At 46.3% G+C, this 26,653-nt stretch overlaps 2 protein-coding genes across 7 annotated transcripts in view; one reads left to right on the forward strand and one right to left on the reverse strand.

The window, feature by feature from the left end:
- The window catches only part of NTN1 (netrin 1), a 610,189-nt gene that overhangs the window by 140,694 nt on the left and 442,842 nt on the right, over window positions 1-26,653 (reverse strand). For 5 of the 6 annotated variants that reach the window (XM_085616826.1, XM_085616827.1, XM_085616823.1 and 2 more), the window contains exon 4: window positions 12,449-12,598. The exons of the other annotated variant lie outside the window; for it this stretch is intronic. In XM_085616826.1, coding sequence (XP_085472952.1) covers window positions 12,449-12,598 — 150 coding nt within the window. The remainder of the gene's footprint in view (window positions 1-12,448; window positions 12,599-26,653) is intronic. 6 annotated transcript variants of the gene reach the window in all.
- LOC146809962 (uncharacterized) overlaps window positions 1-26,653 on the forward strand; it is a 483,309-nt gene that overhangs the window by 125,403 nt on the left and 331,253 nt on the right. The gene's annotated exons all lie outside the window — the stretch shown is intronic.

The raw sequence follows: 26,653 nt of genomic DNA on the forward strand, positions 1-26,653 counted from the left end.
TTTCCCATTTGCGACCGCTAAAAACAGTCGTACATCTGGCCCCAAGTGTTTTACCCTGGAGCAGTACATAGAAGGCTTTGACAGCTCCCTTCTGCCACTAATAGACAAAATCCCCTATGATAAACTGACCTACGAGACTGGCACAACCCCTTCATAAACCAGAAGCTTATCTTGTTGGGTAAAAACATGTTCTCAAACCTCATTTACTCACAAACTATGCCATATTATCACCCCTAATGGTGTCAATCGTCAATTTCCAGGACTTCTAAACAATGTGATCTGCAGTGGTTGCCAAGCACTATGTTTGGTGCTAAAGAAAGCACAAGAAACAACTGCGTGTGCTTTAGTGAATCACTGTTCAACTTGGGAAATGTTTGTTATACCGGTGCATTTTGCTAGCTGTGACGTGTCATTGAACAAACCCGGAAGTATGTGGTTTAAAGAGGCATGGTGTGAACGGATCATCTGTGCTTCATGCAGGCTTAGTGCTAACTAAACACTTGTGCTTTACTGGGGTCTTGTGGACTCTTGGTAGCTTGTATTGCTTTACTAGGGTATTGTGCAGAGGAAAAATGTATCCCTCACTGGTTAGGGGGATTGTGCACACTGGACAAACCGTTCTTTTTTGGTCATTGTGCAAACGGAGATATGCGCGCCTCCTTGGGGTGTTTGTGGTTTACTTTCAGAATGTACAGTGCTTTATCAAATCATCCAAAGAGAACCTCGGTCGAATAGAGCTACTGACTCGCTGCCACCTTTTCGTATAATCAGAGATATCGTGTTACAAAATAGCTCTCCATGTTTTGGTGTCACAGTGGAATTGATCTTCACTTTAAGGCCCAGGTGTCACCCACAACTTGGCTGCAGAATGCTGGGGTGGTGCTCACTCTGCAAGCCTAGAGACCTCCCAGGTATGCCCTTCTTGCCAAAGTCATTCCTTTGCATTAATGATTGCCAAGGCTTCCCCGCCTCTCCTACACTGAACATCTCACCCTGGCAGATCTCCTGCTTTCTGCCAGCTGAGGTGTCTATATATTTAAAGATCTCAAGCCTGCCAAAACAGCCTCTAGCCACGATGCAGTACAATGACATATTTTTGTGCTCTGCAAACGACATGGCTATTACCTGGTGGAACCAGATTCATGAAGGAGGCAAGGTCATCCACAATCTCACTAGATGTGGTGAATTCTGCACCAGCACAGACGCTTAAAGAAGAGGTACCTGGAGCCAGGTGTTGAGTGTGAATATGGCCAGATTGTGGCAAGCTCCCAATCACACACCAGGAAGAGGCCAGAGCCACTCCACTTTGACTACCTAGGGCTTCAGACTGTTATTTAAAATAGGAACAAATGTAGTCGTCGGGTATAAAGAACTGGTCACTTGATTTAGGGGCAACCTCAGTTCCCGACCTGAACCAATTATGCTCAAATCTGATAATTTCATACAGATGCCCTGGATACCACCACAGCTGGTCCAGATGTTAATCCAACACATTCAGTAAACGTCTGGATCAGGAATAGTCCCTGAAAGAATGGTACTCTGCCTGGAAAATGGAGGATCTATGTTACATCTGTGCCAAATGGAGGGTCAGGAGCTTACCGGAGAGCTTATGCATTTACAAGCGGCATGTTCTGAGATGCCGCATTCAGCACACTGCTCGGCATCTGTGTCGTCTGGTCCATTCTGAGGTGTCTGCGCTTGATGGTATGTTCCGCACTCCACCCTACTGATTACCCAAAACTGGTTAACTGCAAACCACCTCCTGCTAAACACCTCCAGAACAGAATTCCTCCTCATTTCTCCCCCGAAACATACCCCTAATATCGACCTATAAATGAACCAACTCACCGCCTTCAACTGCTCCCCCCGCATTATCGACTCAGCTAAATCTCTAGGAATTACCCTGGACAAGCATCTGAAGATGAAGACTCACATTAGCAACGTGTGCAAGGGAGCTAACCACCTTCTGAGAAAACTCAGGAGTCTCAAACCTTTCCTACCTCAAGCAGATTTCAAGCAAGTGGTCCAAGCGCTTGTTTTGCATAGACTTGACTATGGCAGTGCTACGCTATGTGGCCTCCCCAAATATACTTTGGCCCCCCTAAAGGCCTCTCTGAACGCTGCGGCCAGATTGATCACGGGCACCAAGCGAAATGCACACATCTCCCCGGTTTTAAAATCGCTAAACTGGCTACCCTACGAAGCTAGAATTCAACTGAAGATTGCCTGCCTATCACACAAAGCCCTTCACTTCAAAACTCCCATCTACCTTGCACAAAAACTAGAATTATCAGGGGGGGATAGACTGTCTAGGAGTGCTAATTCCCTCCTCTTGAAACCACAGATCTTCCACAAAAAGAGAACATGCCAACAAGCCTTCTCTGGCGCTGCTCCTAAAATTTGGAACTCTCTTCCACCGGAAATTCGGAGAATCTCATCCAAGGCTGCTTTCAAACTGGAAGCAAAAAGATTCAAGTCTTTACCTTAAGATGAGGGGCAATTTTTAGCTCTAAGTACATCGGACATACTATAGTATTGGTTATTATTCTTGTATATGATCATTATTTTTGTTTTGGTTATTATTCCTGTACATGATTATTGAATTTACTCCCCTTAAGTCGTTATGCTCCATCGTCTAGCCCATTCCTCGTTCACCCAGATGTATAAATGATCTGTTAGATGTGCAACATTTGATTCAATGCCTATTAGACTCCCCATTTGACTCATGTTTTGATTATTGTTTTGGTACTGGTTATTATTCCTGTACATGATTATTGTACGTACCCCCATTATGTCTCTATGCTCCATCGCATAGCCCATTCCTACTCATTCACTCAGGTTTATAAATGAGCTCTTATGTGTGTACTATGTGATTCAATACCTTTTAGATTCCCCATGTTAGACTCATGTTTTGATTTGTCACCGTTGCCTCAAATTGTAAAGCACTCTGATATCCTTCGGGATCAAGTTCGCGCTATATAACACTTTATAAATAAAATAAATAAATAGGGATGTTCTGCACCCATAGGGATGTTCTGCGCAGATCGGGTTATTCCACCAGCTGTTAGTGGCATGGATTGGGAATGGTGTACATTGCTGGGACAAATATATCAAACTTGGGCTTTATCATTTGATAAGAAGATGCTATGAATTCCAGGATGGGACGTGAATGACCTTCATGATCTACCCTTCCAAAGATTGCGGTCAGTCCATAGAATATTAATTAAAGTTTCCTTCCAGGAGGAAGCAGATCTTTTTCCTGCCCATTTTCATTTGTTGCTACTAGGGTTCATAAGGTTACCCTCTTAAAGAGTTTGAGTCGACAGAAAAAAGGCAACCCCTCATCTGAAGACACACAGAGTCTAGGCACCACTTTGCACGCTGCTCTTCTATGCTGCTTAATTAATGAGTATAGTAATAAACAAGGGGTTTTACCCAAATCACCCTCCTATACCTGGGTATAAAATACTATCAAAAGAGAAAAGAAATAGGTATGGAGGAATTAATATCATATTTTTATTTTATCATAGGGAACAATCAATTACCCTATCATCAATGTACAATCATATACAAATATATTGTCCAAATTAATTCAAAACACACATCTGTCATGGGACCGATCTTTGAACATACATTATTACAAAATTCAAAAGCACAAGGACATACAAAAATACATATACATGAAACATAAACAACACAAACAATTATAAACTAAACTCTACGTTGCCAATATCCACATTTTTCGATATCTAATTTTCACACATGTATTCTGGGTGATACACTCAGAGGTAGTCTTTTAAGCACACTGGGTAAATCCACCTTATTACCCTTTACTCTGTTGTGCTTGAACAGTTCAATTTACACTTTCTTTGTTTTAATAGAGACTCCTTTATAAAAGTTGTCGACGCGGACACGTTTCAGCCTTAAAATTCTTCTTGGCCTTCTCAGGACAAGGGCAATGGAACCAGTCTAAATAAATCTATAGATATATGTATATTAACATACACATCTATTCCATTGATTATACAGCGCATGCTGGGTCTCTATTCTACTGCCCAAAGGATAATGCACCACTAAGCCAACCAAAAAGGTGAAAAATTATAATAAGGATCAAAAAGTAGGCCCATTCCTTGTTATAATGGACAGTGAGAGGGTTGTGACCATAGAAATAGCTACCATTCAGTCTGCCACCGTGACTCAGGAATTGATGTATATGTTAATATACCACGTATCCTCCTGAGGCGGAAGCTGGGAGTTATCTGCTTTTTAAAAAAATTGTGTGTCACTATTACTTGCTGATTTTAATAGCACTCACCCTTTTCTGGCACCTCAGGACTCTGCTCCTTGAGCTCACCGCACAGCGGATTCAGCGCTGGTTGCGGACTCGAGCACCAAACAATTCCCGCCGCCATTGCCGGCGAGCCGCGAGGCCACGCCCACTTTGAGGCCACGCCCCCCCCCACCCTTCCTTCCCCTTGATAATATGTGTATTCACCGTACGCGCAGCGGATGGGCGCAGCGGGCGCGCCGTTTGCGCGCCAAAGGCGCGCCTAAGGCAAGCCCGTCTACGCCAGTCATTGCCAAGACATCGCCTCTCGCCTGTCCCCCTGCTCAAACTCCACGGAATGTTTACCGATATGATAGGGAGCGTCTCCTCGCTCTGAACTTGGCCCAGAGACGTGACAAGTTAGTCGGCTGCCTTGGACAGACTGGCCTACAATGTAAGTCCTGCAACTTTGACACATCCAAACGTTGCTTATCTGGACACAAAGCCAGTGTGCCAAAACATACTCCCCTCACGGTCCTCCAGCTAAATGTCAGGTCGCTTGTAAAACACCATCCTGAAGTTAATACTCTCTTAACTGACGAGAATCCGGATATTCTATTTTTATGTGAAACCTGGCTCCAGGACGATCTGACCAGCATCCCGAGCCTCACGCTGCCGGAGGGCTTCTCTTTGAAGTCTATCAATAGAGACACTAGGGGAGGTGGTATAGCTGTCATATACCGAACGCTATACACCTGCTCTTTTATGAAGGAAGACATCGAGGGGTGTGAAAGTGCTCGTTTTAAAATCACTACGGGCCCCCACTTTGCCCTCTCCGGGCTCTACATCTATCGACCTCCGGGACCCACCTCTAAGTTTATTGAGGAACTTCTAGAGGTGGCTCATGCCCTAGTAGGGACCTCGCCTAACTTTACTATACTGGGAGATCTTAACCTCCACTTCGACTCCATTTTAGACCCCACCATCAAAAATCTTCTGACGGATTTTACAGCCTTGCAGTTAAATCCACTTATTCATACCACCACACACTCCGCTGGTCATTTACTAGACCCTGTCTTCATCAATATCCCGGAGGCCAGGGCTGACCCACCCAAACCCATGGGATGGACTGACCACTTTCTTATCAGATTTACGATAATGGTAAGAGAATTGCCCAATAAAGAAGTGTCTACCTCTTGTCTTAAGAGACCATGGCATAAACTACAAACTGGTGACCTTCTCACCACTTTAGGAGAATTCCATCACAAAGCTACTAAGGATATCAACACGTCCTATGCTGCTTTCCAGGACTGGATTACTAAAGGACTTGACACCCTTATACCAGCTAAATGGACTAAAGGACGTAGCTCCCCCTCCAACCCATGGTATAATGAAAATCTGAAAATTATGCGGAAAGAGTGTAAAGTAGCTGAGCGTAGTTGGAGAAAGGAGTACAAAGACAGGGATAAAGCTCTTTACCTGTCCAAATTAAAACTCTATCACAAAGCCATACGCGCTGCGCGCGCGTCCTTCTACGCAAAAGAAATCAACTCCAGCACTAATCCTACAAAAACTATTTTTAAATTGGTGCAAAAACTTCAAAATTGCGGCAATCCAGCTTCCTGTATTACCTCCACACAGCAGTGTGAGGATCTCGCCGTTTTCTTTATAGATAAGGTGAGGAAAATTTATAGTGCCTTCTCACAGGACTTTCCCGACCTCACTAACCCCGTTAATCCACCTATCAAGGGCACTAGGCTGTCACTCTTACCTGAAATTTCCCATGACAACCTAGCCAAACTTTGTAGAAAGGTTAAGTCCGGCTCCCCTTCAGATCCCATGAGACCGGCCCAATTTCTTGAGTCTTTAGATTTTTTTCTCCCTTCCCTGGCCACGCGACTCAATCTCTCCTTTTCCTCGGCTGTGGTCCCAACCTGCTGGAAACAAGCATGGGTCACCCCTATTATTAAAAAGCCTTCTTTAGACCCCACAAAGTTGGAAAACTTTAGACCCAATTTCGCTGCTCCCCTGGGTGTCTAAGTTAGCAGAAGCCCACGTGAATATTGTCCTGTCCCACCACATGGTCCAAAACAACATCTTGGACCCATCTCAGAATGGGTTTAGGCCAGGTCATAGTACTGAGTCTGCCCTTTTGTCCACCATCGAACACCTCCGGAATATACTAGATGCCGGTCAGAGTGCTGCGCTGATTCTGCTTGATCTCAGCGCAGCCTTTGATACGGTTTCCCATAACATCTTGCTAAAATGCCTTGAGGCGATAGGGATTAGTGATCTCGCCCTTGACTGGTTCCGCTCATTCTTGAAGGACAGATCCTATCGGATCTCAGCTCCTCCGTTTATCTCCCGGTCCCACTCCATCGGCCAAGGAGTCCCCCAGGGCTCTGCACTCAGTCCATCCCTTTTTAACCTCTATGTGAAGCCTCTCTCGGCAGTGGCCAAAGAGTGGGACCTCACGCTGGTGTCGTACGCTGACGACACGCAGCTGGTCATCACTCTCACTGAGGCCCCTCTATTTCGGCCACGAGATTTAGGGATGGCCTGGCTGCAGTTGCCCAGTGGATGACGGGCAACTGCCTACAGCTGAACGCTGGGAAAACGGAGGTGCTGCTCCTCGGAAAAAACTCCAGTTATTGGAGTGATCACTGGTGGCCTTCCTTGCATGGCCCCATCCCATCACTGAAAACTCTGGTGAAAAACTTGGGTGTATGGCTGGACTCCTCGCTTAGTTTTCAGACCCACACAAAGAAAGTGGCTGCTACTTGTGTGGGCCTGCTGAGGAGCCTCAACCCAATACTCGGTTTCTTTGATTCCAAAACGCGCCAGCTAATAATCCAATCCATCATTCTCTCCCGGTTGGATTACGCCAGTGTTCTATTTTTAGGCGCCAATAAAGCAGAGATAGCACGGCTGCAACGGGTACAGAACTCAGCGGCAAGGGCCGTGGTGGGCCTCCCCCGTAGGTGCTCCGTCAGAGCTACTATCCAAAGATTACACTGGCTTCCTATCGAATCTAGAATTCAATTCAAGACTCTCACTATTGCTTTTAAAATTCTTAAATCAGAATGTCCTGAACTTCTACGCCCGCTCTTAGTACCTTACATCCCTCAACGCAATTTGCGTTCTTTAGGTCAACACCTTGTGACTGTTCCTCGAACGAAACTCTGTCGTGTTGGGGGCCGCTCCTTCAGAGTTCTGGGGGCAAAACTTTGGAACTCCCTGCCACCGAACATTCGCTCCCTGAATAACTTGTCCGCCTTCCGGAAGGCAATTAAAACTCATCTGTTCCCACTGTCTTAGGCCCTCTGTCTTTCCCTCCCCATTTCCCTCAGCAGGTATTTTATGGTTTTTAGCGCCGGGACGCCTCGTTGCTGGGGCAGCTGTTCGCGCTTAATCAAATTCATAACATAACACATGACATAACATATATGTATTTTTATATGTCCTTGTGCATTTGAATTTTGTAATAATGCATGTTCAAAGATCGGTCCCATGGCAGATGTGTGTTTTGAATTAATTTGGACAATATATTTGTATATGATTGTACATTGATGATAGGGTAATTGATTGTTCCCCATGATAAAATAAAAATAAGATATTAATTCCTCTATACCTATTTCTTTTCCCTTTTGATAGCTTAATTAATGAGGGTGTGTCATTCCAAGCGGGGTAAAGCTACAGCTGTCACTAGACCTTTCCCAGTGTCTAGGTTCATGGTATTTTGGGGTTCAGAATTTGAACACCTTTCCCTCACAGTCTCCTCAGTTCCTTTCCGATTCCTATCACTCGGGGAAGCAAAGCGAGCTCCAATCACATAGCGTTTTGTGTGCCGGAATTTACGAGGGTTGGATGAACTGCTGAGGCATAATCTAAGCTGGGGGGACAGGGGTACTTAACACACTAGTCCCCAATGAACTTCTGTGTTTGGCCATTCCCAAAAAAGCACCTAAAAGGTCCCCCGAGCACAAAGCAGAATGGATATCTTTTTGAAAGAGCTGCAAGCTGATATAGGGGAGGGAAGTTTTCAGTGATTCTCAGCCCTTAGTTTGTCTCCTGTCCAGGTGTTCTTGTTTTGAGCATCACTGTCCCCCAGTGCGTTTTTTCCTGTCCCAGTCAACATGCTTTCCAGTGTTCACGCCTTCTTATTCCAGTGTCTGATTCTCTCTTTTCCATCATCCAAAGTCTCCCTGAGTCCGAACCTGAATATCACTGTCCAAGCATCCGAGCCTCATTGCTTGGTATTTAGGATGATGTCTTCAGTCTCCTTTATCATCAGCTCACTGCCCTTTGTTCGTCTAACTCTGTCCCAGCGTCTGCTTTCCCTGTCCCAATGTCCATGCCTCCCTGCACCAGTGTCTCTGCTTCTCTATCTGTGACTGTACTTTTCAGGTCTTCATATCTGTTACCTTGTCGCCACGTCTGCATTTCCTCCCACAGTCTGCATTTGGACTGGGTATCAATGCCTCACTGTCTCAGTACCCATGTCTCCCTATTCTAGTGCCCTGGTGTCCATGTCCCTCTTCCACAGGTTCCATGTTCTCCTGTCCCTGTATCTACTCTCCCTGCTCCAGAGTATGAGTCTCCCTGCCCCATCAACTCACTCTACCTGCCCCAGCATCTCATTCTCCCTGCCCCAGCATCTCATTCTCCCTGCCCCAGCATCTCAGTCTCCCTGCCCCAGCATCTCAGTCTCCCTGCCCCAGCATCTCAGTCTCCCTGCCCCAGCATCTCAGTCTCCCTGCCCCAGCATCTCAGTCTCCCTGCCCCAGCATCTCAGTCTCCCTGCCCCAGCATCTCATTCTTCCTGCCCCAGCATCTGCGTCTCCCTGCCCCAGCATCTGCGTCTCCCTGCCCCAGCACCTGCGTCTCCCTGCCCCAGCATCTGCGTCTCCCTGCCCAGCACCTCAGTCTCCCTGCCCCAGCTCCTCAGTCTCCCTGCCCCAGCATCTGAGTCTCCCTGCCCCTTCATCTGAGTCTCCCTGCCCAAGCATATCAGTCTCCCTGCCCCAGCACCCCAGTCTCCCTGCCCCAGCATCTCAGTCTCCCTGTCCCTGCATCTAAGTTTCCCTGCCCCAGCATTTCAGTCTCCCTGCCCCAGCATCTCAGTCTCCCTGCTCCAGCATCTCAGTCTCCCTGTCCCAGCATCCCATTTTCCCTGCCCCAGCATCTCACTCTCCCTGCCCCAGCATCTCATTCCCCCTGCCCCAGCATCTCACTCTCCATGCCCCAGCATCTCACTCTCCCTGCTCCTGCATCTCACTCTCCCTGCTCCTGCATCTCACTCTCCCTGCTCCTGCATCTCACTCTCCCTGCCCCAGAATCTCACTCTCCCTGCCCCAACATCTCATTCTCCCTGCCCCAACATCTCATTCTCCCTGCCCCAACATCTCATTCTTACTGCCCCAGCATCCTAGTCTTCCTGTCCCAGCATCTCTTTCTCCCTGCTCCAGCATCTCATTCTCCCTGCCCCAGCATCTCATTCTCCCTGCCCCAGCATCTCAGTCTCCCGTCCCCAGCATCTCACTCTCCCCGCCCCAGCATCTCATTCTCCCCGCCCCAGCATCTCATTCTCCCTGCCCCAGCATCTCATTCTCCCTGTCCCAGCATCTCATTCTCACTGCCCCAGCATCTCATTCTCCCTGCCCCAGCATCTCATTCACCCTGCCCCAGCATTTGCGTCTCCCTGGCCCAGCATCTGAATCTCCCTGCCCCAGCACCTCAGTCTCCCTGCCCCAGCATCTGCGTCTCCCTGACCCAGCATGAGTCTCCCTGCCCCAGCATCTGCAGCTACCTGCCCCAGCATCTGAGTCTCCCTGCCCTAGCACCTCAGTCTCCCTGCCCTAGCACCTCAGTCTCCCTGCCCTAGCACCTCAGTCTCCCTGCCCTAGCACCTCAGTCTCCCTGCCCTAGCACCTCAGTCTCCCTGCCCCAGCATCTGAGTCTCCCTGCCCCAGCATCTCACTCTCCCTGCCCCAGCATCTCACTCTCCCTGCCCCAACATCTCACTCTCCCTGCCCCAACATCTCACTCTCCCTGCCCCAACATCTCATTCTTACTGCCCCAGCATCTCAGTCTCCCTTTCCCTGCATGAGTCTCCCTGCCCTAGCACCTCAGTCTCCCTGCCCCAGCATCTGAGTCTCCCTGTCCCTGCATCTTAGTATCCCTGCTCCAGCATCTCAGTCTCTCTGCCCCAGCATCCCACTCTCTCTTCCCCAACATCTCACTCCCCCTGCCCCAGCATCTCACTCTTACTGCCCCAGCATCTCAGTCTCCCTATCCCTGCATCAGTCTCCCTGCCCTAGCACCTCAGTCTCCCTGCCCCAGAACCTCAGTCTCCCTGCCCCAGAACCTCAGTCTCCCTGCCCCAGCATCTTAGTCTCCCTGCCCTAGCACCTCAGTCTCCCTGCCCCAGCATCTGAGTCTCCCTGTCCCTGCATCTTAGTATCCCTGCTCCAGCATCTCAGTCTCTCTGCCCCAGCATCCCACTCTCCTTTCCCCAACATCTCACTCCCCCTGCCCCAACATCTCACTCCCCCTGCCCCAGCATCTCACTCTTACTGCCCCAGCATCTCACTCTTACTGCCCCAGCATCTCAGTCTCCCTATCCCTGCATCAGTCTCCCTGCCCTAGCATTCACGTTGGCCTTTCCCAGTGTCCAAATATCAATGTCTCATCATCCGAATCTCCCTGCCCTGCTATCTGTGTCTTACACTCGAATACCATTTGCCATGTCTGCCGTCCCATTGTGTATGTCTCCCTGCCCACAGCCCAGGTCTGCTTGTGCAAGCAGGCAGGAGGTCGTCTATCAGCTCCAACGACAATGCCTACTCACATGCAGCAGTAAGCATCGTGGATTGCGAAAGATGTCCCTCTCCTCTACACTCAGAGCTCCAAAGTATCTCCCTAAGATTGTCCCACCCACGAGCATGCCATTTAAGAAAGATCCAGTCACAGAGCTGATTGATAAACCCGCATTTAAATTGTTTTTAATATTTCGTTTCTAATGTCAGATGACCGAGATGCTGGTGTTTTTTTACCCCTGAGTTTTAAATAGCGAGTCTTGACCCGAAGGTATCGGGTATCAGAGCGCTTTTACATGAGCACCAGTTGCATTACATAAGGACACATTCATTTTTGATTTGCCCAGAATCGAACCCGGGTCCCTAGTTTCGAGGTCTGCCGCTCTAGCCGTCAGGCTACATACATCCTCTCCCTTTTTGACATCTTATCTTATGGTATTATAAAACCATCATACAAAACTCATCATTCTTTTGCAATATTCTGGGCCTCACTAGTTCTCCAACTCGGAATTCATTGGTAGGCATACATTCCAAATTTCATATTTTAGTTAAGCGCCATTGTGGTCTTGTCAGTGAATAAATAATTTCTAAGCAAATATGTAATAGACACTGGATACCTGATAAATTTCCACCAGTCTTGCATGGTTAAACTATGAGAGTCTGCCGTCATTTTGGCATTAATTGTAGAAATCATAAGTCCACTCTACTAATGTTAATATGTTGTCTATTGAGAAATAAATCTACTACATTGGCCATAATGCAGCTGAAGATTCAAAGGAAAAAATGCATTTCAGGCTCTGCCTAACTTGTGGCACACACATGAAAGGCATTTGTGGTTGCTGCCCGGGTGCGTATTAATTTATTATGTGGATTCCACTGACCCGACAGCAGGTCACCAAGTATTGACATCCTTTATAGAAATAGGTGTTAAACTAACAGGTACTCTGCTAATATAACCCTGAATAGGCAATTGTATTCAACTGAATTCCACCATTTGCAATAAGAGTGAAACACGTGTCGAGAGTTATCAAACTGATAAAAGATAATGAAGTAAAAACTAAAATTATAATAACCGCATTGACTGTAATGCAACTGTAAATAAAATCCTTAAAAAAGGCGCCCTGTAGCTCTGCCTCATTGAAGGTAGATGGAAAGACATTTGTGATTGCTGGTTTGAGTGTGGATGAGCCTTCTGTTTTACAAAAACACGTTTCTGTTGGTATTCTATACAAGCACACAAGTTAGATGTAAGACATGCAGAATCTTGTATTAGTAAGTGCTGAATGTGTTAGGAAATTAGTGGGTGATAATTTTGGGTTATTTTGCACCATGCAACAGATTTCAAAAAGATTGGTCCACATACTTATGCAGGGGGCAATGGGCGATCGGCTTTGCTGGTAGCCCTTGGCACATCGATTGCAAGTGATGCCAGTCACGCCATCTTTACAGGGGCATTGGCCCGTGGTCTGATTACAGGTTTTGCCAGCCGCGCCCACGGGGTGACAATCACATGCTGCGGGGGGAACAGACAACAGAAGGGTAAGAGAAAAACAGTAAACAAGAATAAAAAAAGTACATCAACAACCATCTTTAAGGAGACTTTGGGAGAGGAAACATCATAGGACAGAAATCACAAGATCAACAGGTAAAAGCAGGACAGATTTCAGAGAGAGGGAGGTCAAGGCAGAACCAGGATCATCGAATGTATATAGTGGTGGCAATAAAGGATTTTGCACAATATTACCCTCCGTGTCTTTAATATAATCCAGTTTTTCTGCCCACCAGGCTGTGGAAAATCTACATTGACACTGATGCCTATGCGTCAATTTAGTACATGCCCCAATGACTGATTATGTTTCTTTAGAATTAACTACCCCAACTCCATGCAGCACAGACATTGCAGTCCTAATAGGAGTAGTAAGTTAAAGCATTCTCATCCACTAGAGAGCAACATGAGTAGGCTGGCTTAGCGTAGGGCTCATATACTGCATAGGGAAACCAAATGTAGATCTGGCATTTAATGTACAGGTCGCTGGTTCTGGCTATAAACCAGCTGCAAAGCCTATTTAGTCTCAGCCGAAAGTGACATCAACTGTATAGCTGCCATTTGGGGATGATGGAGAGGCCTATGGCAAAAGGCCCAGGACATGTACACGGTATTCTTCTTTCCCTTTGCTATCTCCAGAAAGTAGCAGCCTGTGAAAATGTTATACAGTAACATCGAATGCCGCATGCCTCTATTACATCACAGAACTTGTTCCAAGGTGACTTGAGTTATCCTTAGTACATCTTTTTTAGGGTAATTTACTACTTGTAAAGCATGGGCACCTCTCAGTCTCCAGGTCTTCCAACATTTCTGGGGCCGTATTACAGATGGTGCCCCGGGGGCGCAACGGGCATTTGCGCCCGCTTTGAACACCCCGGGGGACTGCGGTATTATAGAAGGGGGTGCATATGCTTATGCGTCCCCTTCTATAATACCAATCGCGCTGGCGCACTTAAAGCGCCAGTGCTATCAACAGAGGGTGTGCCCTCATTTGCATCCTTGTTTTCACATGAATGCGCTACCCTGAGGACAGCGCGAGTTCGCGGCTGCCCTAGGGACAGAGCATACACCATAATGGGGTGCATTATCACTGCTTGCGCCGGGCGCACCTTTTGAAAGGTGCGCCGGGCGAAAACAGTGATAATGTGTAATACGGCCCCTGGTTCCAGATTCCCTGCTACCTATCACCATAAATGTGTTCTAGTTTTCCATGTCATTGAGCACCCTGCTGTCAAGATAACTATCTCCCCCAATTAAAAAAAAAAACTGAAATCCACTCTTTTCTTTCTACACCTGGAGTACATTTCCGATTTATTGGGGATTATGAATGCCTTTTAGAGTAGTCCTGGAAATAAACTGAGGCCATTTCCGATTTATTGGGGATTGTGAATGCCTTTAAGAGTAGTCCTGGAAATAAACGCAGGCCTGGATTTCTAGAGGTATTATTCTTGACAAATATTTACTGCTGCTTATTTTCCACCCGTTGTCAGGTGGAAATTTTCATTTGCATATTTTTACTTTGTTTTTGTTTTTTATTCATCAAGACAAAATTATTTTTGGTCTCACCAAGAAGCATCTTTTAGTTGTTTATTGCTGAAAAACTTGTAGACAATACCAGAAACTTATAAAGGGCTTTGACCCAGCCATTGCTTACCATAGGTTGGCTTTCTTGTCAATCACATTCACTTGCTTCCTATCAATGACTTTCCTTCCTCTACTTTTATTTGTACCTCCCCTGGACCACAGCTTCTTCACCAATCTTTTAATTGAGTGACTCGAACCCTTCCACTGCGCACATTCAGGGAACTACTTTTTTCTTTTTTTTGCAGCACTCCATAAGAGTGCATTGTTTTCTTACCCTCCCCCTTAAATACTGTCCCTTGTGTGCTCTGTGTTGATCCAACCTTTCACAACTGGCAGATCATCCAAGGCCTCCCCTGCCCTGTTTTGTTTATTTTTTCGTTTTTGTTTTATTCTTCCCCACGTCGGTCTCCTCTGTTACTCCTCTTGCCACTTCCAGTTGCCTCCGTTCCCGTTATCATTCCCCGTCCAGTCTACCCAACCTTCTCATCAATGTCCTTAAAGAATTATTTTTTTTCGATTTACAATTTTTTAAGGTGATGGCAGCTGCCACTTACAGACGGGCAGCTCTGTTTTCGAAACACCTAATTGCGCACGTTTGAGTATTTCTTTTATATACTGCTCAAAGTGGCATCCATCACCTTGGAACAGCAAATTTTTAAAAAAGCGTTTGCATCATGCTGTATGCACATGCATGCATGGTGATATATTCACATGCATACGTCATCACACAAGCCTCTATAGCATCATGTCTTACATGCCTACCCGTTTTCCTTTTTTTTTTTATTTTGTTGATGCTACACACCATCGGCAAAAACTTTGGAAAAGCTGATAAGTTGAAAAAGTGAGCCCTACTGGCTTTGACAATGTTTATGTTTTTTCTGATGGAAACATCCTTTCCCCACAACCCATGAAATTTGTGGGTGTTTGCTACCCATTCTGTCCCTAGACGCATTTATTTTCCAAAATCTTTTAGGAACCACTTTACAAGTACTTACAAGGAGTGGCTATGCAAAATGTTTTTGAATACCCTCAAACTTAAAAGCCTGCAGAGTTTATGTTACTGACATCGACCCTAGCACGGCATCTCAATGGGCCTCCAAAGGCATCAGATTAGTTAGAGACCCTTACGATACTAATCATGATCCTCTTACCTTTTTATCCCTAGCCAGGAAACAAAGTCTTAGTAACATGGACTTGTATACTTTTTTTAAACTCAAAGTCAAACTTTCTAAACTTTTCCTTTCTATGGACTCTGTAGAAGTCTCACTTCTTGTCCTTTGGCCACGATCTGGTCAAATAGCATCCAAGATCTACAAATTTCTCTCTATCCCCCATTCTCTGCAACCCACAATTACTTGTGTCAAATGGTCAAAACATTTCGATGAGGAAGTCCATCAACACATTTCCTCTGATACCTGGCAATTGATCGGGAAATCATCTTTGGGTAATAAGATTGCTCCATCGCTAATTCAATCAGAATTCTTCACAATGAATCTCCTACACAAATTAAAGTTATGAGATAATGACATGTGCTGTAATTACAACTTAGAGCTAGGCACTCATCAACACATGTTCTTTAAGTGCACGTCATTAGACTCTTATTGGGTTCCTTTACAGAAGCATTTATCAATAATCTTTAATATACCCATTAATCTCTTGTTTACTTTGATTATGCTGGGTCCCTGGGCTGCACCATCACCCCTGCCATTTGATACAATAGATCTGGAGCTGCTGGATTTGCTTTTAACCATTGCAGTTAAAGTCATACTTCCAGAATGCAAATCTTTTCAACATCTATCATACCATACTTGGTTGGCCTGGGTATCATATTTCCGAGGAGCTCATACACTCATAGGGGGCAAGCAGTCTACACCTCCAATCGCTAGTACTGTGTGGCATTCCTTGGATAGTTATATGGAACTGTGCGCTCAGGGTCTAGTGGCTCAACACCCTTTTGGGTCTCTCCTTCAAAATCATTACTTTGCAATGAAGCCGATGCCCCATCATGCCAGTACCTCCCGAACCCCCATTCTGTCGTATTGTACCCTGTCGCACTCATATGACAGTTCTGCCCAACCTCTTTCACACTGTTACGAGTACTCTCTTTGCTATTTCTTCAGCCAAGATAACTGTGGCGTAGCTATCAATAGTGCAGAAGGTGGAATGGCACCAGGGCCCAGTGGTCTCAGGGTCCCAATGCACCCAGTTGTATTTTTTACTACTAAGCCAGGGGACGGGCACATTTTTTTCTTGCTTGCCTTAGGGACAATGGAACCCTTGCTATACCACTGTTTGGTGTCGGAAAACGTTTATGAATCTGTATCAAGAGACGACTACTTTTGTGGTACATGTTAAAAAATAATTTATATGACTGGTCAGTCAGTGAAATTATCAGTAACTGCAGTTTAACATGCGAGGGCGAGCCCTCAAGAACACAACTGCATGGATGTCATTTAGGGGTCGCCAGGGGTCACAGCTGCGACCCCTGGCTTGCCCCTTGCTATCCTGGCACTACTTTTGCGGCCCCTAGCCTCAGAGCTGGCAAAATCAAGACCTGGAACACAGGGGCAGCTCTTCCTAATGCACGCTGGTTGGACCTCCACTTGCCTGGTTTCTGTCAATTTTTTTATTATACAAATAGTGAATAATATTAGCTGCTAGTGTAATAAAAAATGGAGTAAATTAGCTGGAATGTGGCCCTCTCCGGAAGCTAAGGTTGGTAAAAAATGCTGTTAAATGTATGTTGTAAGCATGCCTGCGGCAGGGAGTGTGTTTATGTGCGTGAGAGTATGTGAATGTGTTAGTAAGTGTAGGCATATGTAAGTGAGTCAAAGTAAAGGTAAAATGGCGTGCGATGTCACTTCAGCTACCCCAGGCATTTTGGTGAATTGTCATCCATGCACAACTGTTGACCAGCCCAGCAGCGGGTGTTGCTTGGTTCTTGAATTGTGCACCGTCCCTCAAACCCCACCCCCACACAAAAAAATGGTCATTCTAAGAGCCTAATGTGTGAGCTCCAGTGTTGGATCTGGAACGCTGTAACCTGGAAAAGGGGAGTGGGAAATGAGGACTCACTGAGACTGGTTTTCGCATCCTTAAGAGCTTTTCTCACATCTCCTACAGCTGAAGAGCCCCTGCTTGGCATTTGAGTAAAGCTGCGATAGAAGTGTCGGCTAATCCCTGGCGCAGATGTGTGTGCACTGTGCAGCCAGAAAGGCACAGGATTCCACCCTAGCTTGGCTGACTCGCTTTTCATCCTAGCAGGGTTGATGAAATTCATATATTGGATCGAGACAACATGGCACCTCTTATTTAAGCCTGCAAAGTCCATTGATTTTTTGAGCCCTTTAAATGGTCAGCATCAATAATACTCAGTTACATTGCTTGGCGGACAGTTTAGTCTCTGAGCAAAAGACAGAGCCAGAAGGAGATTCAATGTACACATTGTTCACACACTACACATCTTTCAGTTTTTTTTCTTTTACCCAATTCAGAGACGGGTACATGTTGCTGGAAGTGCTGGCTTGTAAAATGTGGTTGATTTTCAAACCACTGTCTTGACTTCGTTGCAGCTTCTTAAAACACACAAGAACACCAAAAGTCCTCTATGTGAGTAGGCCAGTATTTAAAAAAAGAGTATCTCTTCCTTCATAGGCTGAATCACAATAATTAACATTGTTCATCAGCGCCTGGAGGCCAGACAAACTGGCACCGTGTGCTGTAGAAGGTGTACCTATTATTACTAATTATCGTGTGCATGGTGATGTCTCTCTGTCAGCTTCAGTGATTTCATCCAACAGCTGAGAATGATGGTGTAACCATGACCATGTTAAATGTGGCATTCTGTAAGAGAGAGATCGAGTGTAGATATTAAGGAGTCACAGAGAGTGCTTGTCATATTCTGTCTGGAAGGAAAGGCCGGCTTATACCAAGCACCCTCACTGACGCTGCAAGTAAAACGTGGAAAAAACATCCTCCTGTAAAACGCAGCCAACACAAATATTTTCCAGACCTTCATTTGGGGATTTTGCACCATAGGCAACGAAAACACGGAAGCAGCGGATGTGCACATTTTCATTGGAACACAGTTGTATTACTTGGAGTGCTGGAAATAGAAAAAGCATTTACTCCATGAACCCATAAATTGGGGTCAGGGTGTGGCAGCGGAAAGGAGATGGAGACCCAAGGGGAGGAATCATAAAAAACAGCATGTTAGTTAATTTATATGGACACATGTGACAGTAAATCTGTTTCAGCTTACTTAATTGCTCACAAACAGATTGCATTTTAACATATCTTATGGGGTTAAGGCACATGCTGCAAAGATCTTTGTTTGTCCTGCAATTATCAGCAAATAATAAGATAACTCTGGTGGTTAACCCACTTGCTGGATAGATCTGTGTTTTGTCTAATGAAAGTTTTGACTGATAAAGTAAGATAGAGGGTTAATGAGCTGCTGCAAAGCACATCGTGCAACATGCAGATAAAAAATGTATTTTATGTAGAATTGGTTACTGCTTTTGACAGAAATCCTTTTGTTACTCACAGTTCATAAATTGCAATCTTTCTAATGTAGCACAGTTAGCTAAGAACAGGCATCAAGGAGCAGCATGTGAACTGCAAGGCATGGGTTTAGCCCTTTATTGGTTTTTTTCTCAATCTGTTGTTATTCTAAGGCTGCTGAAAAGTGTTCCTTTGGGTATTAATAAGATCTTGTTAGTACAAAGAACCCCAACCACCGTGTTACTTTTCAAATCCTGACTTTGTGTTTATCCATATCATGCATTCCTAACATAAAATGCCCACCAGTATGGATCCTATGTGACTCTTAAACCTTTTAACCCTCATTGTCTTAGCTAACATGTCTTACATGTTAATGTACACACTTGCAGGATTTATTGTGTGATGTAACATGCTCTGAAACCCTACATTGGGATGAGGAGCACTATAAAATATTTCTCAAAAATATAAGTGCTATTTAAATAATTATTTGTATAATTACTCACACAAACAGAAACATCTGAAACTCTCACATTCTCGTAAGTCTTTGTGGGGAGGCAACAAGCTGTGGGCCTCTGTTTCCCTCCATTGCACTGGCATGAGGTTTTTAGGCTCCAGATAGCTCCCAGCCAGGATAATACTTGAACAAAAGAAGAGTCGATAGCCCTTCAAATCAGGCCTTTGTTTTTGGGCCCAGCTAGAAGGATGTGAAAATAAGAAAGCCCTTCACCGTCTGCAGGTTGCTGTTCCAAATGTAAAGCATACAACGTGCAGGCACTGCTGAATGTGCCCCAGCGTTGGCAAATAACACAATGAAAAATTCAGCATAATTCAGTGGAGCCAGTCCAGGTCCTGGATCTGGCTCAGTAACAGCCGCCAGATCCAGTATCCGACTTGATCCCCCTTATTTCCTGCACTGATTATTTTGTACTGGCACTTCAACCCCTGATAAAGTGCCAAAGTTGTTCATGACATATTAAAGCACAGACTCAAAGTGACCCAACCTCTTGAGTATGTATTATTCGGATTTTTTGCAAGCAATCATCAAAGTCGAAGAGAAAATGGGAGTGCCATAGGCACACACTCGCAAATTCTGTCCAGCGTCCGCCTCAGCCGTGGGCCGTACAGGTAAGAGAGGTGATGTCGACTGGGGGGGGGGAGGAATTTGACAGACGACAACGAAGGAAAATTAAATAAATAAATAATACATTTTCCCTTGTTGTCGTCTGTCGATATCCGCCCCCACTCACCCCACACACCCGGCCCCACCGCTCTTACCTGCATGGGCCGCAGCTGGTCCACCTGAGACAGAAAATAGGCCACATCACCAAAATAAAAATTAACTCCATTAGCGAATCAGATATCTACAAAAGTGGCCCACATTTGCAAATCGGGTCAGTTTTGAACTTGTACAGATACTCTGTATAGACGTTTCTGAAGGAATGGGAAAAGACATGCGTTTGGGCTTGCTACAGGACATGTTTGTATTAATATCATGGAAATTAGAAGAAACCCCCCACCTGACCCCAAAACAGGCCAACAAACTGACCCATCTTCTCACCTGTCATAATAGCCCTTACAGATTGCAGAATTGCAGATTGCCCATGAGCTCAGTCAGACCCTGCTTCTGTCTGTGGGCGGAGGGGAAGAGGGGGGGGGGTGCGCAGCTTGCAATGAAAGCTGCATGGAGAATGCTTGTTCTTTCCTGCATGTTAACATTCTCAGGGGCGGACTGCAGCACAGCCGCCGGCCACCCTTCACACATCTGTGGCTTAAGTGATTTTTTGGCCAGGCCCTGCTTCCTCTGGGAGGAGCGAAGGCAGTTTTGGGCAGAACATGTGTGTCATGTGACTTAGAACAGGAACCTCTCAGGATGATGTTACCATTTTCCGGACACTGTAGGGGTGTGAAAGCTGTTAACAGATTCTGCCGCCAAGAACATGTGTTCTCGACGTGTTTAACGAGAGATTCACATCAATGAGAACAAGATTACAAGGAATGTAGGGACAGTTTTAGTTCATTAATAGAGAGACAGCTCTAACTTTCTTAATAGCTTCGTGTAGTAAAAATAAATACAAAATACATACATTGCCTAGAGACAGATTTAACTGTCTCGTCAGTCATAAGTAGCTGTCTGTAATAAAAAATAAAACAACCGGAGACACGTATCTGGGTTAGAAACAAATAAATCACTGATTGAATACAACATATACACACGTGCACGCGCCTTGGGTCAGCCTCTTGAACCGTTGGTCTGTTCAACTGTCAATCACAGTTTGCTGCCTCTTACAAAAGCATATAATTTGAGGCACTGCCTTTGGCTCTGGCTCTCATGCAACGTGAGAGACAGCATTTTCCCTAATCCAATGTGCACATTCTCCTAAGAAGACATGCACATCAGTGTGAAGTATGGTGGGCAAATACTTAACTTTGTCAATGCTTCTTTTGTTTCCATTTTGTATCCCATTTTAACATTTTAGTCATCCATGTGTGTCTAAACAACGTCTTCAGGTAATTGAATGCCAATATTACGTTTATTGTGCCAATAAGAATTATATTTCCCTGAAATGTGCATTAAAACTCAAAATGTCTTCAATACCAATCCTAAGTACTACCTTTTGCTTGGAGGCAGACACATTGTTCTATTACATTTATAAACCATAGTGAAGTTATTTTTAAATGTAAAACCTTTATTGTAAGCCTATGGCTGCCACGTGGTGGTAGTTCTCTCTCTCTATATATATACACATATGTATATATATCCAACAAACAAAGGTAAGCCCCTGTGAGAGAGCCGCAGGTACGTTATGATTTTCGATACTTAATTGAAAACAGCTTACAGCAGACAATTCCCGCTAACATTCATCTGATCTTGAGCCCTCCAGACGCGTTTCTGAAACAAAAGTTCCCTTTATCAGTGGCATGGCTCTCTGCAACGTCGAGCACAGTCCTGCACCAAATCTTTAAAGGACCCTGCCCCAGTGGGCGTGGCCATCACCATGGCCTTGTGGTCCTCGTAGTGTCAGGGAATAACACCTCAAGTGAGTTTAGTTCGATGTGCAGAAGAATTAAAGTAAATAGTGTTTCCCAAGTGGGTTGACAAACTGTAGGCTTCTGTGTCTGCAGCGTAAGGAGAATGAAGCCAGTTCTCTGCTGAATCTAACTGCTGCATTTCATTAAAATTGGTGCAACACGAACCTACATGGAGGTTCTTCCTTGGGGGCAACTCAAGTGTTTGGATTTTAGCGGCTCGTCCTGTCGCGGGAGAGCCACACTGCAGAAGCGGACCTGTGGTGATTTCAAACGAAGTCACCGATTTTTCGGGAGGTAGTGCCTTAATGTTTATGCATAATGAAGCAGCGCTTGTGAAGCGGGACTGTTGTCTTCACCCACTGGGGTTTTTAATGATGTTAAAAGTGCAAAACTTGGGCAGCCTCACATGAGGAAAAAATATGTACTACTACATGAACCAGAAGGCCACAGGAGTGGCCACGCCCACTGGGGGCAGATCCATAAATACGATTAGCAGCACATTCTGCCTCAATCTTGCCTGAATCAAACGCCACTGAAGAAAGGGAAAACCTGAAACGCGTATGACGTAAGGAGAATGAAGCCAGTTCTCTGCCACTCAAGTGTTTGGATATGTATATATATACATACATATATATGTAGCATATGCTTGTAATAAAAGAAAAAATAACGGCTTACTAAGGCTAGACATATTTGCTTTGCCAATGCTTGCTCTGATTTGATATCAGATAGTCACCCAGGTCATTTGGATTAAAGGTACTGTCTCCAATGGGACTTCTCTAACAAAAGTTTTGTGACCTTTGATGACCTACTGACAGTCAGACTTCCAGCAGGTAAATCAAATGTTGCCAGGCCAATGGCAGCTCAGCTATAGCAATCTACTTTTGACCTCCCAAATATACCACTGCATTTGTCCATATATCGAGGAGGCTTACCCAGTCCCTTCACCTACTTGTTGGTTTTTGTCCCGATCCGCCTGCCTCTGGACGAGACAATGCTTCGAAGTAGGTGGTCACCAGAGCCCCTAAGTGTGTAGTCATTCGAGTTCCTATGTGTGTGATCTTCAGACCTCCTCTGTGGTGGTCATTAGAACTTCTAGGTGTGTGGTAACCAAAACTCATAGATGTGTTTTCACTAGAGCTTTTAGGTGTTTGATCACCAGAGCTCCGAAGTGTCTGTTCACTCCTAAGTGTGTGGTCACCAGATCTCCTATATACTTTACTTGTCAGCATCAGAGCTCCTAGTTGTGTGGTCACTAGAACTCTTAAGCGTATGGTCATCAGCGCTTCTATCTGTACGGTCATCAGACCTCGTATGTAAGTGGTCATCAGAGCTCCGAAGTTTGTAAACACCCCTAAGTGTGTGGTTATCAGAGTTCTTATATGTGTGGTCATCAGAGCTCCTATGTGTGTGGTCACTGCAGCTCCTAAGTGTGTGGTCACTGCAGCTCTAAAGTGTGTGGTGACCAGAGATCTGAAGTGTGTGATCATCAGAGCTCTTATGTATGTGGTCATCAGAGCTCTTATGTGTGTGGTCCTCAGTGCTCTTATGTGTGTGGCAATTACAGCTTCTACGTATGTGGTGACTAGAGTTGAAGTGGAACTTGATTGAGAAGGACTGCTTGCACTAAAATGTTCTTCCAAGAGTAGGGGCTGTATCTGCAGGTTAACTGGGTGAGAATGAGTGTAAACAACAGAAGAACGCTTGACAAAACACAAACCAGTTCAGCTATAAAACATAGGCTTCATATTTGTGGTTAATAAAAATCCATAGAATCCCTAGCATAAGCTGGACACAGTCTCCAAAGAGGTTAACTTAATTCGTGCACACCTTACTAAAGTGAAGTCTTTGGATCTTAAAACGACCGGCCTGTCAGAAGAGGTGTCACAACTCCAGCGAGAGGTCCGCGACCTCAAGGGTTTCAGTGCACTGGCCGAACGTAAATTAGATGAATATGAAGGGAGGTCCAGACGAAATAATGTCCGTATTTTGGGGGTGCCCGAAAAATAAGAGGGGCCCGCGCCGGACCTTTTTGTGGAGGATCTGATTCTCAACTACCTCAAGCCCAAGGGCCTGGGAAAATTCTTCACTATCGAACGAGCGCACAGGGTTCCGGGCGGACGTCCCAAGCCCGGAGCGCCCCCGCGCCCATTGATCGCGCGTGTTCTTAACTTCAGAGACAGAGACGCTATCCTGCAGTCGGCCCGTGCGTCGGCTCTACTGCGGTACGAGAATGCCGCCTTCTCCTTCTTCCCGGACTTCACTCAGCTGGTGCAGAAACAACGTAAGACTTTCCTGGCAGTTAAGAGACAGCTCAGAGACAAAGGGATTAAATATGCCATGATGTTCCCGGCGCGTTTGCGGGTTGAGTACGAGGGGAGGGTGTGGTTTTTTGATACCCCGGAAATGGCCGCGGACTGGATAGACAGTCGGTATGCTCATGGAACTGGAGTGCGCCGAGTGGGCGAGGAGGAAGCGATGCAGGAACAGACTTGAAGTCGGCTAGCGGACCAGTGGACAATGTAATTGTTGTCAGGTATGGGGGTTCTGGACCCCGTATGGGGGGCACGGGCAGTAGAAATTGGACAGCGCTGCGACGCACTGCGGAGAGACATTCATGGGACAGTTAACTTAGAAACTGAGGTCCTGGGGGAGGTGGTTGGGCTGCCTCCTCGGTACTACATTTAGTTTTCATTAGAGATAGGGTATAGGGCGACAGGCACTCTGCCAGTTTGTTATGGGTGGACCCAATCAGCAGGGGGCAGGGTGGGGGGTTGTTGGGGGAAATGCGAGATTTGTATTACAGTTGAATTTGTTATTGTAATGTGTTTTTCGACGACGTCAAATTGGCCAGCAGAGCGAGAGAGAATTCCGAAACGACATGGCGAGTAGTAATGAGCATGGGTTGGGGGTCAAAGTCCTCAGTTGGAACGTTAACGGGTTGGGAGATAAACTAAAGTGGGGTATGGTCAGCCAGTTCGTCAAGAGGCATGCCCCAGATGTAGTCCTCCTGCAAGAAACACATCTAGTTGGGAATAAATGCTTGGCCCTACATAGGGGTGGGTATAGGTTGGTGGCGCACTCGGGGTTCACGTCTGGGTCCAGCGGGGTGGGCATATTGGTTAAGAACTCATTCCCTTTCACGCTACAGGCCTCATGGACCGATGTCCGTGGCCGGTATGTCGGGGTTTCGGGCCTGTGGGAGGGGAAGACAGCCACATTTATCTCTGTATATGTCCCACCCGGTCTGCAAGCTGACACTTTTAACGACCTGGGCTCCATCTTTTTAACATTTCCGATGGGCACCCTGGTGATGGGGGGAGATTTCAATGCAGTGGTATCCGGGGAGATAGATAGGCGCCCACCGCGAGAGCTGCGAACCTCCCAGAGATGGTTATCACACTTCCTAGAAACAATGGGGTTGGTGGATGGGTGGCGGACCCTTAATCCTGACAGGGCACAATACACTCATATCTCGAGCGCGCATCACAGTCTCTTGCGCAATGACTATATCTTAGTCCCAGCGGTACAGGCCCACACTATCCAAGAGATTCGCCCCTGGGACGGGGAATCTCTGATCACTCCCCTGTGTGGCTTCGCATGGAGATGTGTCGCGCCACCGTAGGCAGGGTAGCCCCAATTAACCCATGGTACCTGAGGGATCCAAATATCCGCATAAAAACCATCAAAGCCACAGATGATTACTTTCGGGAAAATGGGGGCTCGGTCGACTCCGCGCAGACCCTGTGGGAGGCGTACAAAACTGTCATCAGAGGAGAAGTTGTCTCGTCGATAGCCGGCATGAAGAGGGCCAGACAGGCGGATTTGGTGAGAGCGGAGGAGGACGTGTTGAGGTCAGAGGAGGAGATGGCCCAGGGGGAGACCCCGGAGGGCCTCCACCTGTTGAAATTGAGACAGGAGGAGTTCAATAGCATAGCTAAAGACGGCGCTAGGGCGCAATGGAGCGGGGTTCAGAGCAGAGTGTATGAGATGGGAGACAAGGCCGGGAAGTTGATAGCGTGGCTAGACAGGAGGGAGTGGGCGTCGCGCCTGGTACCCGAGATACAAGGGGATGACTTGGCCCCTATTACTGAGCCGCAAGCCATCGCAGACGCATTCGCGGACTACTATCAATCCGTGTATACTACCTCCGGGAGTTACACGGAAGACGAAAGCAGCGCTATGTTAAGAGACATAAGACTCCCCGCACTCTCAGATGAGAATGGGGCATACATGGAGTCCGCACTAACAGATGACGAGGTGGCGCAGGCGATCAGAGGAGTGCGGTCCGGGTAGGCCACGGGCCCAAACGGTATTCCCGTAGAGTTGTACAAGCTTAAAGCTCAGGCACTCGCCCCCCGCATCCGTGCTATGCTGGAGGAGAGTAGGGAGAAGGGAGTGCTTCCGTACGACCAGAGGGTGGCCAACATAGTAGTCATCCATAAAGAGGGCAAGCCTAGGACGAGTCGCGCTGCATATAGACCAATATCGCTCCTGAATGCGGAGCCTAAAATCCTGGCGAAATTGTTGGATACGCGGCTGATTAAGGTGATCAACACACTTGTTCACCCAGATCAATCAGGCTTCATGCCACGTCGGAACACAGCCCTCAACCTGCGCCGCCTTCATGGAATACTGAGCAGGAAATCAACTATACTGGAACAGGCGGCTCTGGTTTCATTAGATGCGACCATGGCATTTGATATGGTTGAGTGGCCCTATTTGTTCGCAGCGTTGGGCAAATTCGGATTCGGATTCGGTCCGGAATTCCTGAGCTGGATCCGTCTCCTATACTCTGGCCCGATGGCCAGAGTAATAGTGAACAACCGTAAGTCCAGAGACTTCCAGTTGAGCAGGGGCACTCGTCAGGGATGCCCCCTCTCGCCGCTTCTCTTTGCGCTGGCCCTC

This window comes from Triturus cristatus, chromosome 7 (genome assembly GCF_964204655.1).
Source record: "Triturus cristatus chromosome 7, aTriCri1.1, whole genome shotgun sequence".
In the NCBI taxonomy this organism is placed as follows: Eukaryota; Metazoa; Chordata; class Amphibia; order Caudata; family Salamandridae; genus Triturus; species Triturus cristatus.